The sequence below is a fragment of the Mangifera indica genome, chromosome 4, assembly GCF_011075055.1.
Source record: "Mangifera indica cultivar Alphonso chromosome 4, CATAS_Mindica_2.1, whole genome shotgun sequence".
Lineage (NCBI taxonomy): Eukaryota > Viridiplantae > Streptophyta > Magnoliopsida > Sapindales > Anacardiaceae > Mangifera > Mangifera indica.
Window position 1 is genome coordinate 16,048,378 of NC_058140.1, and position 14,095 is coordinate 16,062,472.

General features: G+C 32.8%; 1 protein-coding gene and 1 pseudogene across 1 annotated transcript; both read right to left on the bottom strand.

Annotated features, from left to right (window-relative positions):
* Window positions 1-2,643: 2,643 nt before the first annotated feature.
* Window positions 2,644-8,195, bottom strand: LOC123214335 (annotated as a pseudogene).
* An 898-nt stretch (window positions 8,196-9,093) lies between these two features.
* LOC123213468 (cysteine-rich receptor-like protein kinase 19) lies at window positions 9,094-13,220 on the bottom strand. The gene is made up of 7 exons (XM_044632903.1): window positions 12,002-13,220; window positions 11,721-11,909; window positions 11,475-11,608; window positions 10,289-10,499; window positions 9,957-10,194; window positions 9,582-9,732; window positions 9,094-9,507 (listed from the first exon to the last, which is right to left on the bottom strand). Exons 1-7 carry the CDS (start codon window positions 13,116-13,118, stop codon window positions 9,199-9,201), a joined length of 2,349 nt encoding a protein of 782 aa, XP_044488838.1. The 5' UTR covers window positions 13,119-13,220; the 3' UTR covers window positions 9,094-9,198.
* Window positions 13,221-14,095: the final 875 nt, after the last annotated feature.

Below are 14,095 nucleotides of genomic sequence, written 5' to 3' on the forward strand. Positions count from 1 at the left end.
TAAATTTAATAAGTAATAACAACTAACTTTGCATCAAAACAAAACATATGCATTAAACAAATCCAATTCTACAAACATATACACTATTAATTATTGGACACCCAAACAAATTAAAAATCTAATATATGTAGTAAATAAAATATAAAATTAACTAACCAACATACATCCACTTTGATAAATAGTATAAAGAAATAGAAGGAGCTATGAAAGATTGGCTTTGATAAAGATGAGAAATGTAAAGAAGGTATATATAGGCAAGGGGTATGTCAAGTGGGTTTGGTTACGTGGGTGAGCTGTTCTCCATAACTTCCTAAGAAATGCCCGTTACAATAAGCCTCTCGCTCTGGCAGTTCACTTGTTTCTCAAGTACATGTTTCCACTTCCCCATCTGCACCTATACCTACCACCAGAACGCCCATTAATTAATGGTTTTCAAATACCAACTCGTTTGACTGAACCATGGTTCCTTCATGGTTTCAACTTTCAAGCTTGCAGTTGCATCATAAGAGTCGGTCAAACACAAAATTGAATCAATGTTGTCGGCGGCAATGCAGAAGATCTCACCACTATGCAGCAGAAAAACTAGAGTAAAGATGTCAAACGAGTTGGTATTTTACACAACTAGATTTTCTCCAGTCATCTTTACTGGTTGGTATTTTACACAACTAGGTTACTCGTTGCTCCAGTAAAACGAGTAAAGATGTCAAACGAGTTGGTATTTTCTCCAGCTTCAGTCCTAAGAAAATACCAACCAGTAAAGATGACTGGAGAAAATACCAACTGATGTCAGTCAAACCGTAACCCACAACTGGAGCAACGAAGTTGACGGCAACGTAGGACTGAAGCTGGAGAAAATTTTACACTGAGCATTTTTACAATTGTGAACCGGATTGACCGCGAACCGCCAATGAACCACCGGTTCAACCGCGGTTCAATCCGAAAATTTAAAATGGACGGTTTTTTCCTGTTTAAAAATCGCTACAGTTCACGGTTCACGGTCCAGCCGGTTGAACCGGCCTGTGCGGTCCGGGTTTTAAAACCTTGGTATCAACTTTTAATTTTATGATTAGTTTTAAATGCATATTGTTATTTGACCACATGTTTCTAGTGAAATTTTAAACTTCATAAGAAGAAAAATAAAGTTTAAAGGGTCCATTTAGTTTTTTATTAACGAAAATCACATTGATTTGGGAAGCATATTGATTAATGAGTGGTCAGCAAACCGGCAAAACAAGCACACCTTCCTATCTCTCGGGCTAACACTCACATTTTCTTCAAATTCTTTGACGTTTCTTCCTTTTTTCAATGTCCACGGATAGTTATAATAATTAGAGGCCAAAGGACTATTTCCCACACAAACTATGTTGAATCCTTAAAGTTCTTTCGTTAACTTTGAAATTCTTATTTATCTATTTATAACCGTTTAAATTTATTAATTTTAAGGGTAAAATTGTTATTTTCTATTTAATATTAAAAATAAATTTAAATATGATTTTATTTTCCCTCCTAAATTTAAAAAACTAACTTTTCTCCCAAAAACAAAGTTTGAAAAAATCACATTGTCCTCCTAGGGTTTAGTTTCAAAACTTGTTCACTTTCTCCAATGTCATCGTTAGCCATCTCTCTCTTCCTACGATTTCCTTTCCTATAACAGCCTACCTCAACTTCACTCCAACCCATCCGACGCTGAGAGAAGTCGTTTTCTCAGACGAAGACGAGATGACTCGTCTTCCTCTCGGCCCTGCCTGACACTGTAGTCTTTCAGACTAGATCCATGGGCCTTTTGGGCCATGCTGTGGGCCTAGATATTAGGCCTATGGATAGGCCTAGGTGACCTTTTACTGTTAAAAATATTAAAAAATAAAAAAAAAATTATATGGCAGGTTGCTTCTGCTTGCTGTAGTTGGCAGAAGCCATTGAAGAACCCAATTTTTTTTTAAAATTTTTAAATTTTTTTATCCTATATAAACAGCCAAAATCTTCTTTATTTTTTTAATTTTATTTACAAATATCTTAATCTCAATTATTTTGTTATATTCTCATTTTTATTTTCTTTTATCAACTCTCTCTCAGAAACAGTTTGAATTCACAAACAATAATTTTTTATATTTATAATTTCATTTTAATTTTAATTTTAGCATTACAAAATATTACAAATAGATCCAGAGTCAAATGAATTCAATCTATTTGATTATTATTTATGTAGATAATTGATATTGTATATATATTTTATTTGTATTTGTAATTATACAATATGTAAATTAATTTATTTGTACTATGTCATGATATTTTTATCATTTAACCATAAACAAGAGATTATAAATAAAATGTTCAGATTATTGTCATTGATTTTAATAATTGAAAAATAATTTGTGTTTAAATTTTTTAATTAAAATTTTTCTAAAATTTGTTTAAATAGATTGGTCTGTGAACCAGCCGTGGAGTGCCTGATTAAGGCCCAACCCAACCCTATATATTGGGTCTTGGGCCTTAAAATTCTATGAGTTAGCCCAGCCAGAGGACCCATCATTCTGTCGGCCTAGGGCCTGGCCTGGTCTGCCGGGCCCATGGACACTCTGCCCTAGCAGTGTAAGGATACACCATGATTTGCCTTCCATATAAGTTTCAGTTTCCTTTATAAAACTAAATAAAATAAAAGCGTGATTTGGCTCGAGCCGGTTGAGGGAACAACATAGCGCGTTTCATCGAAGGATTCGCCAAAAGTCTTTGTTTCTGTTGGTATGGATGTGAGGATTGTGTCCAAGTTAGGCACATCTTCCTCCGCTACAAACAGTCCAATTTCTTTCCAGGAGATGGCATCTGTGAAGGATAGAACTATATCATCTGCGATGATTACAGGAATGCAACCGAAGACTACCGCGTCGACAAGCCTTGGACTCCAAGGTGCCCACCCTAGAGGGAATTGTTGGACTATATCGTCTGAGATCACTCGCTGCATATATTCGTAATATGTTGTTGGATGATCAGTAGAGATGTCAAATAGGGAATTGTTTTTAAAATTCTCCCACACAGCTGCCCTTGCTCCTCTGTTGGCAAAACAAAATTGGTAAGACATTAAGCAAAAAAATGGACTTGAAATTTACTAGAGGTGAAGATTGAAGAGCATACCTTGCATGGTAGCCTCCTTCTGGATCATTATTCACATCATAAAACAAACCGCGAAAGTAGACGAAGACTGAGCAAGGAGTATCTGGAGGAATCTGGTGAGCCTGCATTTTTTGAGGTGGTGCATATGGAGGAATTGTGATAGAGCCCTCATTCAAGCACAATGATTGCGTTGCCCAAAAGTCTGGACCTAAGTAGCACGCTGGAGTAATGGAAGTATTCCCCTTTCAATTGCTTTCTCTTCCTGCACAATGCCAACCAAAAATCACAACTTCAATGGAAGCAAGCCCCGAAGTCATGAGGCGCAACAAAAACGTGGTCAGTCCCATCAGTCCGATTCCAGAAGGGCCAATTTGAGGAGATTAGGTTGTATAGCACTTCTCACCATCCTGGGAGATTTAAATGGCAATGGCAAGCCAGTGGGGGTGAGGGATCACAAGTGGGATAAATAGGGGTGTAAAACCAATCAGCCTCCACAGGATTCAGAATCCTGACTGCACTGGATAAAAGAAATCTGTGCATAAAAATCTCAGCTGCGAACATATGAGTGAGACATCTGGGATCTTTCTGCAGAAGCTTCTCATTTTATTTGCTTGGAAGTTCATAAATGTAAACTTTTAAGCCTCCCCACAGGATCATCTTCCAGGACATCTCCGGCACTTCCCGAAATATTAATAAAATCACAGTGAAAATTTCAGCCTTCAGAAAAAATTTCAAGTCAATTTACTGGTGAGTTTGGCGAAAATTGACAACTTCCGAAAATTTCTCTCCACCAAATTAATATTTCTAAAGTTTAAATGCATAAATCAACCTATGAACAACTACAGAGAGTCCATTTTAATGCCTCATTTTATCTGCCAAGAAAATCAACGAGTGCCATTATTTAGTCTGTTCTTGGAGCAATGCTCGCTCATGAGTCATAAAAGAAAGAAAAAGGATAACTAGCCAGAGGCAAAAAAAAATTTAATATTAGTTAATGACCAACTTCCGAGGAAATAACAAAACAAAACTCTGTCTTAACACGCATGCAGTACTCCCTAACCCAGTGGGCCTTAAACACAAGTGCTCAGACTGTGATGCTGTAGGTTTTTTAAGGGCCGATCCGTGTGTTTTATGGACCGTCCGTCCAATTTAATTTTTATATAGATTTTATAATATTTTATAAAATTTTACTGTCGTATTAGATAAGCTTGCGGATCTTGGTACAGCCTGCAATTTTGCTGATTGCACTTCCCGGCTTTGGATTTTTATTTTATAAAAAATAATTACCGCGACAAAATATTCGAGGGGATAATCTGTTTATACCAAACTTGAACCGAATTAGATAAAAAATATGGTTCTGAATATGTTGATGAAAATCAAACAATATGGTTCTCAATATGTTAATGACAATTTGTTTTTTTTATATTTTTAAAGGTGAAGTTCATGTAAACATTGTTTATATAACTCACACACTGATATGAAAACAGTAAGTTCACTCGATTAATGATTCTTTAAAGTATTTTAATGTTAATTTTTCTTTTGAAAATATCATAATGAATTATTAATTATTTTGTGAATTTATTTTATAGTTTCATAATTTTTTTTTTTGCTAAAATGATATTAATTAAAAGCATATTATTTTTGATATAATAATAGATAAAAAATAAAGGAATGGTTAAATTAATTTTTCATGAAATTTTGGATTATTTATGAAAAATGAAAATTAATGTTTTATACAATATTTTTAGAGTTAGACCGGACGCCACCTATTGAAAGGACGGTTAATCCAATCTAACTGGTGGTTAAATCAACCAAATATAAAATATATATATATATATATATATATATATATATATATATATATATATATATATATATTCAATACAATTTATATAATTATAATTAAATATAAATATGATTTAATAACACATAAACTTGGTCAGATATCGTGCATATAGAGGTGAGGTGTTAGGTTAAAGTCCTAACAATTATAATTATTTTAATTTTTTATATAAAACATAAAAGATAAATTAAATAAAATAACAATAATAATAAACGAAATTTCCATGTGCAATGTTTTTTCCCACTGGGGGTTTAATTGGGATCGAACAACAAACCAAAGAGGTTCCAACGGTGACCAATGGACAATGTTGTCAAGATTTTTGATTACTCAATATGAAGTAATAAAGTTAAAACAAACTATGTGCATGTGGGATCACCAGCTCTCGCTTGCCGGTGTAATGTCATCCGGTGGTAATGACCAAAGGCAACCAATCAAAGACTCTACAGGCCATTTTTCTTGATTTTGTAATTTTAATTATATTCTTAATTTAATTATAAAATTACTCATATAAAAACAAATTTAAGTTTATCTTTGTTGTTTTTTTTTTTTAAATTTTAATTCACACCGCTAAAAAAAAACCAGCTTTTGAAACCTACAAAAACTGAAAAATCTATAACTTTGGAATACTTTCGGATATAATCACATTTTTCAAATTAATCAAATTTTTTTTTTTTTTTCACTTAAGAACTTATTTCTTATTTAACTATAACGATTCCAAACTCATCCTTTTAAGTCAGTATCTTTGATTATTATTGGTATGTAAAGGTCTTGGTTTTCTTCTTTACTGCACTTACTGAAAAATTCTGAAAGACTTGGAAAATTGCCAATTTTGTTATGTGCTCGCAACAACTATTTCACTAGTCAACTACAAAATACAAAATTATGATTCATAATAATGTTGATTAGACCTGGCCACAGTTCATAAACCGCCAGTTTCGGTTTGGAATCGCCGGTTCACGGTTCGAAAATATAAGGACCCTAAACTGAAACCGTAACAGGACGAATCGTCCACGGTTCAGAACCGTCGGTTTCGGTTCATGGCCCCGGTTCGGAACCGACGGTTTCGGTTCGAAACCGATATTGAACCGTCAATTCTAATACATGATCTTGATTTAATTTTTAAATTATTAATTACAATAATTGAAATTTAAAAGAAAGGCTTGGACTTAATTTTTCAATTAAGCTTCCTACGTATCTCCTTGGGGTTTAGAAGAATCAAAGCCTACGTAGTTCTCTTACCTTCGCATATCTAATAGCTGGCAGTACCCCCTTACCTTATCATTCACCTCCACTATCTTGAGTATTATTTCCCGTCATCATCGAACTATCCGTAGTTAAATCAAGCGATTCTTTATTGAAGTCCACTTTCATTTCTTGTTGGCGTAATTCGGCTCTTGTCCAATCGTCCACACATACTTGAGCTTCAATAGATTCGGGAGCCAAACTTGATCGTCTCTCATCCAATATATTACCCTCTTGACTAAAAGCTTGTTCTACTGCGACAGTTGATACCAGTGCTGCTAGAACTTGTTTAGCAATAGCTGTTAATATTGGAAAAGTTGATGCGTGTCGACTCCACCATTCTAAAATTGGAAAGTCTTTACCTATATTGCTGTCACCAAACTCAAAAATAGTAGTTAAATAAATATCAAGCTCCGAGGTGGAACCTAATGTTCTTCTTGGTCTTTTGCCCCTTTGCATCATAATACGATCACCATAACTCATATTTTGGGTTGATGATGGGGCAATAGGTGGTAGAGAGGAAGAAGAACCACCATAAATTAATACATATTCAGCATAAATTTCTTTAATTAAATTCATACTATTAGTTATAGTTAATGGAATATTAACTTCATCTAATTGCAAACATTCATAATATAATGTCAAATAATCTGTGACACCATCTAATTTAAATCTAGGATCAAAAAAACATGCAACAAGAAAAAGTTCTGGAATTATTTTATAGTAATTTAACCATTTTGTTTTCATTAAAGAAACAGCTTCTTGTAGAATAATATCTTGTTTGGCTTCTTGTAAAGCTCCAATAATATTAACAGCTTCATTTAAAAACAAATGAGAAGTAGGATAATAAACCCCACTTAAAGTATATGTTGCATTATTAAAATTTCTTAATACATTTAAAATTTTTTTACAAATATCCCAATGTTGGAGATATAATATAATTTGTGGCACATTTTGTGAAATAAATGAGCATAATAAATCCTTATAATCAAATGACTAGTTGAGTAATTCATATGTTGAATTCCAACGAGTCGGCACGTCTTTAGGAAATCTTTTTGGTCTTTTATTATATTGTTTATAAAATTTACTCCATTCTTTCATAGTTTGGGGATGTGTCCATAAATATGAAATTGCTATTTTTATTAGACTAATAAAATTATTAAGACATTGTAAACCATTTTGTACACATAAATTTAATACATGACATGCACATCTAATATGAAAAAATCTACCACTTAAATTAGGTTTACAAATATCAATTAAATCATTTATTGAGGCAGTATTTGAACGTGCATTATCAAATGAAATTGAAAAAATTTTATAAAGTAATTTATATTCTTCAATATTTTTTTAATTATTCTATAAATATTATCAGCCGTATGTCGTTCATCAAACACACTAAATGATAAAATTCTTTTTTATAATAAAAAATTGTCATATATCCAATAACAAGTTATACCCATATAAGAGTGAACTTGCCAATGGTCACTCCAAATATCACTACATAGAGATACACGTCTATTAAAATTTGTAAAAAATTGAATTAACTCTTTTTTTTATATAAACTAAATAATGTTCTTTTTAATGTATTTCTTGGAATAGTTTTATGTGCAGGATTTAATACAATTTTACAATAATTATTAAAACCTAAATTTTCACCAAAACTAAATGCTAAATGATCTATTGCTACCATTTTTGCAAATTCTTCTTTTCTTTTATTATCACTATACATAAACAAAGATTTGTGTGTAGAACCATACCCGATTATTTGTGTTTGGCCTCGGCTTTGCCCCATTTTTTTCGGATGCTTTGACTCCAAGTGCCTTTTGAATGTCCCGTATCCACCTCCTTGTTTAAATTTATAAATTTGCCTACAATAATTGCAAGCAACATCAAAATTACCATCTTCCTTTTGTATTTTCTTGAAATGAATTTTGAAAATATCGGATGTAGGAATTTTTTGAGATTGTTGTTCCATCTCCATCTGTTGTTGATGTTGTTGTTGTTGCTTCACCTCTTCATATTGGTTTTCACTTTCTTGTGAATGAAAATCATCTATAAATTGATTTTCATTCATATTTGATATATGTAAATATTGACCAAATCTCCTATTACTGGAAGAATTTCCACTACTTGCCATTTTTTGATAATAAATAAAATTAATTATATAAATAAATTATATGATTAATTATAAAAGATAATAAATAAATAATAAATAAAATTAATTATAGAAATAAATTATATAATTAATTATGAATTGTATAAAAAAAATTGAAATTGAAATTAATAAAAAATTAAGAAAGAATTTAATTAAATTTAAGAAAATTTGATTAAATTGAAAGATTGAGAGAATATTAAGAGTTTAAAGAATGAGAATGAGAGTTTGAAAGATTGAGTGAGAGAGTAGAGAGATTGAGATTTGAGAGAATAGAATTTGAAGCGGTATATATAGAAAAAAAACTTTTTTGAAAAAAAATAAAAATGGGGGGGGGGGGGGGGGTGGTGAATTGAAATTCTAAAAATTGCAGGGGACCAACGGTCCCCTGCAACTTCTCTGCTCTGAAAATTGCAGGGGACCGTTGGTCCCCTGCATTTTTTCCTTCAAAGCCAACGGTTCCATGCGCAGGGAACCGTTGGCTTTCTGAAAAAAATTCAAATTTTTTTCGGTTCAGTATAGTAAACCACTGGTTCATAAACCGGTGTGAACCGGCGGTTCCACGGTTCCAATTTATGTGAACTAGAACCACGGTTTTGGTTCCGGTTCAGTCCGGTTCCAGGTCTGTCGGTTTCGGTTCCGATTTTATCTGGGCCGGTTTCGGTCCAGTTTTGGTCTTGTTCACGGGCCAAACCGGCCCGTGGCCAGGTCTAATGTTGATATATTATTTAAATATTTAATTAGATACTTAAAACTGAGTATATATAATTTTATTGAACACAAAAACTAAAGTGAGAAGGGATTTATCATATCCAATTTGCAACATTGCAGACACAATGATATTTGTAATTCATCTAGCGGAAACATCTGAAATTGTTACATCATTAATTGATGAAGAATACCCTGAATGACCTTTTAAGTGTATTGTTGTTGATTCATTTTGTTTTGAGAAAGCAGGCTTCTTTGGAATCATCATATTGGACATTTCAGTTTTGAGCATGGAGAAAACTTCTGGCATGGATGGCCTATCCATTGGATTTTCTTGGACACACAACAAAGCTATATGCAAGCATCTCGTCAATTTACATGACAAAGATGTATCGTCTAGTGTTTCATCCATGAATTCCATGGCTTTACCATGATTCCACAACTCATATGCCTGTACATTATCAAATAAATTATTTTAATGCAAGTAAATTTTAAACTAATAGCTTTTAAAGATATTAAACTTACGTAGTCTAGAAGACTTAAATTTTCATTTGGACCATACAGAAGGGAAATCCTTTTGCCACTTATGATTTGTAGAAGTAGAACCCCAAAACTATAAACATCGGATTTGGTTGAGTATGTGCCTCTTAGAGCATATTCAGGAGGAACATAGCCACTGCATACATAAACATGACAAAGTTAATTAATTATTTAAATAATAGAAGTATGTATACATATTTTTGATAGATAATTGGATACATGAATGATTTTAAATTAATGATTTAGTAAAATTTAATAATCATATGATGATATAACATCTATATACCCGATTATGTATTCAAATATGTAACGAACAAATTCTTGGCACAATAATATTATATTAAGAGCATATAAACTTACATTGTTCCTACGATACGACTTGTGTTTGCTTCAAGATCATCTTTGGCAAATATTCTAGCCATTCCAAAATCAGATATTTTGGAATTCATTTTTTTATCTAATAACACGTTGCTTACTTTTAAATCTCGATGAATAATGGTTAACCTTGAATATTCTTGAAGATATAAAAGTCCTTGAATAATTCCTTCAATAATATGCACACGCTTTTTCCAATCCAAACTAAGCCGTCTAATAGGATCTACATCAAATTTTAAGGATATATAAAACATAAAGGCAAAAACTTTTGTTTGAAAAGGAGAAATAATTGCAGAAATTGAAAATAAAAGGCTGACCGAAAAGGTAAAAGTCTAAGCTTTTGTTTTGCATGTATTCGTAGATGAGTATTTGTTCTTCCTTGTCAATGCAAAAACCCAAAACTCGGACAAGATTTAGATGTTGGAGCTTGGCAGTAAGCATAACCTCATTCTTAAATTCCTCAAATCCTTGGGTGGACGTTTTTGAAAGTTTCTTCGCTGCTATTACCTCTCCATTTGGCAATATTCCCTAGCAGAATGCACTCCAATTGGTTGTTACCTTTTAATACGTGTTTAAAGCATGCTATGTTCCTCCTGAAGCATAGAATCAAGGCCAGAAGACTTGTTCCCACCCAAGGTTTGATATAAATCTAACTCCAGCCTGCCAACTTTCAAAAACCTAAAGTCTCACCCATTAGTCAAATTCTAGTAAAATTTTAAGTTAATTATAAAAGTAAAACTGTCATTTCAATAATAATATTAAAAATTAATTTATTACATTTTCCCTCCAAGTTATAAAAACTAACAACTTTTCCTTTACCTAAAATTTTTTATTTTTAAAAATCACGTTGCTCTCCCAAATTTAAGGTTTTTTTTTCACCTCTCCAACCATCATCTCTGTCTTTGGAAACCGTTGAATCCACCATAAAACGTTGCTATCAAAGTCTTCTCAACTCTCCAGCCACAGAGAATGAAAATGCAGATAAATTGTCTGGACAACGACATCTAGATGAATCATCTGGAAGATCACATGTCCAAACGATTTGTCTAGATTTTCATATAAAAATTGTCTAGGTTTTTAGACGAAAATTGTTTGGATTTCCGTCTTCTATGGTTGGAGAGGTGAGAAGACTTCAATGACAATGGTTTAGGGTGGATTTGACGGTGGCCAGAGATAAAGATGGTAGTTGGAGAAGTAAAGAAAAAAACCTTTGGTTTGGGAGAGAAAATGTGATTTTTCAAAACTGAAAAATTTTAGGTAGAGATAAAATTGTTAATTATTAAAACTTGAGGGGCAAATGTAATAAATTATATATTTTTTTTAATATTATTTTTGAAATGATGATTCCACCTTTATATCTAATTGAGAGATTTAATATAATTTGATTTATGGGTGGAATTTTAGATTTTTGAAAGTTCATAGGTGAGTGCGGAGTTATATCAAACCTGGGGTGGGAAAGGCTTTTGGTCTAGAATCAATGATAAATAGCGAAATCAAAGTTACCTTGTAAACAGGGCCATATCCTCCTTGTCCAAGCTTATTTTCAATTGAAAATCCATTGGTTGCTGCCTCTATCTCCGCCAACGTATATGCTGTCAGACTAGGAATGTTGGAATTAAAATCTCCAGCAGATGATGCTGTCAACCAAGAAATCAAACAAAAATCATAAGAAATTAAATAATTGAACATAGAAAATTGAAAATTGAAAAAAATTATTGGAGAAATATTAATATTCTTAAACAAACTTACCTTTTAATTTTATATTTCTCCTCCAGCAGTAAAATATAAAAAATATTCCTATTAGAAGGGCACCAGCAGCTGTTGTAGACAAGGGGATTACTAACGAAGACCCCTTTTTATTTTTTCTACTTTCAATATCCACCTGAACTGTGAAATTTTTATCCCCCTGAACTGTGAAATTTTTTATCTCCACTTCAGCTGGAAATATAATTAATCAAAAATGTTAATATAATTAAAGATCTCAATTCGATTTAAGGAATAGGAGAGAAATCTAGTAAAATTTAGGTTACCTGCAGTTTTAGAAAGCACCCAGTTAAAATCGTAGGAGACTTCCGACACATAGTAGCCTAGTAACCTTTTCTCCTTGGCATAAGAAACCTTAGCTCTAATGGCCTCAACATCGTCAAAACCAATCCAAGTTGTTTCCTTTGACCAGTAATTCACCACATAAGTTGAATTATACATTACAGGAGCATCTCGACCATATTGCTCAATGTAATTCTTGATTTCCCTATAGCTTACTGATCCATCGTCATATTCAGCAATGGCGGCGGCGGGTCCCGTTGCTGCTACAGCGGGTCCCGTTGCTGCTGCACCAATACCATTGTCCCTCGGGCTCTTGAGCGACCATGCATAGCCATAGAAAGGCAAAGCCAAAACAATTTTATTTGCTGATAATCCTTGGTTGATCCATTCTGTTATACCGTAATTCGTATTACGACGAGTAGTTGGATCATACAGAGGTGCTTGAGCACCGGTAAGATTGCTCAAGAGAGGTCCAGTAAGACTTTCTGACACAACATGGACCCAGTCCAAATTTTGTTGCATCTTCTCGATAGGGTAATTTTCTGAGTATACCGTTGGCGAATAGTCAACCTGAGCCGTCAAGATTAGTCGGGACTGGTTGGAGTTTTTCGCCTCTAAATCAGCAGCAGCTTTTAACTCTTGAAATAGAACACCCACATTGAAAATATCAGAAGATGTGTCTAGATGATACCAAGGAAAGTCAAGGCCTTGAAAGCCGTAAGATCGGGCTATTTTTATCCAGGAATCGATGAAGGATTTTCTGTGAGAAGGATTGCTTACCATTGAAGAAAAGGTTGCATGATTTTCGTCTGTAACCGCAATGGATAGCAGTGTAGTGACAGAAGGGTTGTTTTGTTTGACAGTACGTGTGAAATTAGACAGGTGTTCTTCTTCAGCCGGTGAGAAAGAAAGCTGGTAGGAGGTGGAATTCACGTCGACAGAATAATGAATAATATGGGTGAAGAGAGAAGAATTTATGTCCGAAACGGGGATCTTGTCTGTTGAATCACAATAATAACCAACCCTAACCCAGTTTGTTTGCGCTGTAGAAATAGAAAGGAAAATATAGAAAAGATCAATAATGATAATCTTTTGCATCATTTGATAAGCTGCTTGAGTGGAATCAAACTTGTTATCTATCAACTCGTTTGTGCTACTTTTATATATATACGCATATCTCAAGTGGAGGAGAAAGTAGTGTTGAATTTTCTCCCTGACACTTAGCTTAGTTTATACGTGGAAATTTCAACCCTTTGCACACGAAATTCATTCAACAAAAAAGGATGGAAATGTCAACCCTTTCCACACGAAATCCAATCAAGAGCAAAGATGGATATTTCAACCCTTTCCACAAAATCCGATCAAGCAAAAAGATGAAAACTTCTCTGTTGGATAGGGGTTGTAGAATATCCCATATAGTTGACTGAGTCAGATAAGTCCTATTTAATATTTCATCATATAAGTTTAAACTGGCGAAAAACTTTAGATTATTATGATGTATAAGAATTTCATATATAAATTATTTTGTTACTGTAATATCTATTTTTATATACAGTTAATTATATGAACCTTATTTGAGAGGATTTAACCTTATTTAAGAGGATTTATACGATTTTGTTCAACACTTTAGGGTTTTACAAATATAAACATTAGAATAGAGTTAACTGAATTTATTCTAATTTATAAGAGAGTTTTCTCAGAAGTTAAATCATACTGAACCTAAGAATCTGATGATAGTAAAGAAATTCCAATAAAAATCATCATTTTCCAAATTAAAACTTGATTTAAATGGATTGAAAGTTTTGTATAAAGTGTTAATTTGCTATATTATGGAGTTTTTTTTTTTTGTGATTGTTAAATATTTATTGTTTTTTGTTGCATATTTTGTTTAGCCTATGAGTTTAGGAATTTTAGTTGATGAATATTGTGGTTTTTTGTGAGAATTTGTTCAATATTGATGAAAAGTAATTTAGATTGAGTAAGAGTGTATTTTTATGGTACATAACAATATATTTGACATGAAAATCATGAAAATTTCATCAACGAGTGTCATTTGCCCAGTAGATATGATAACGCCT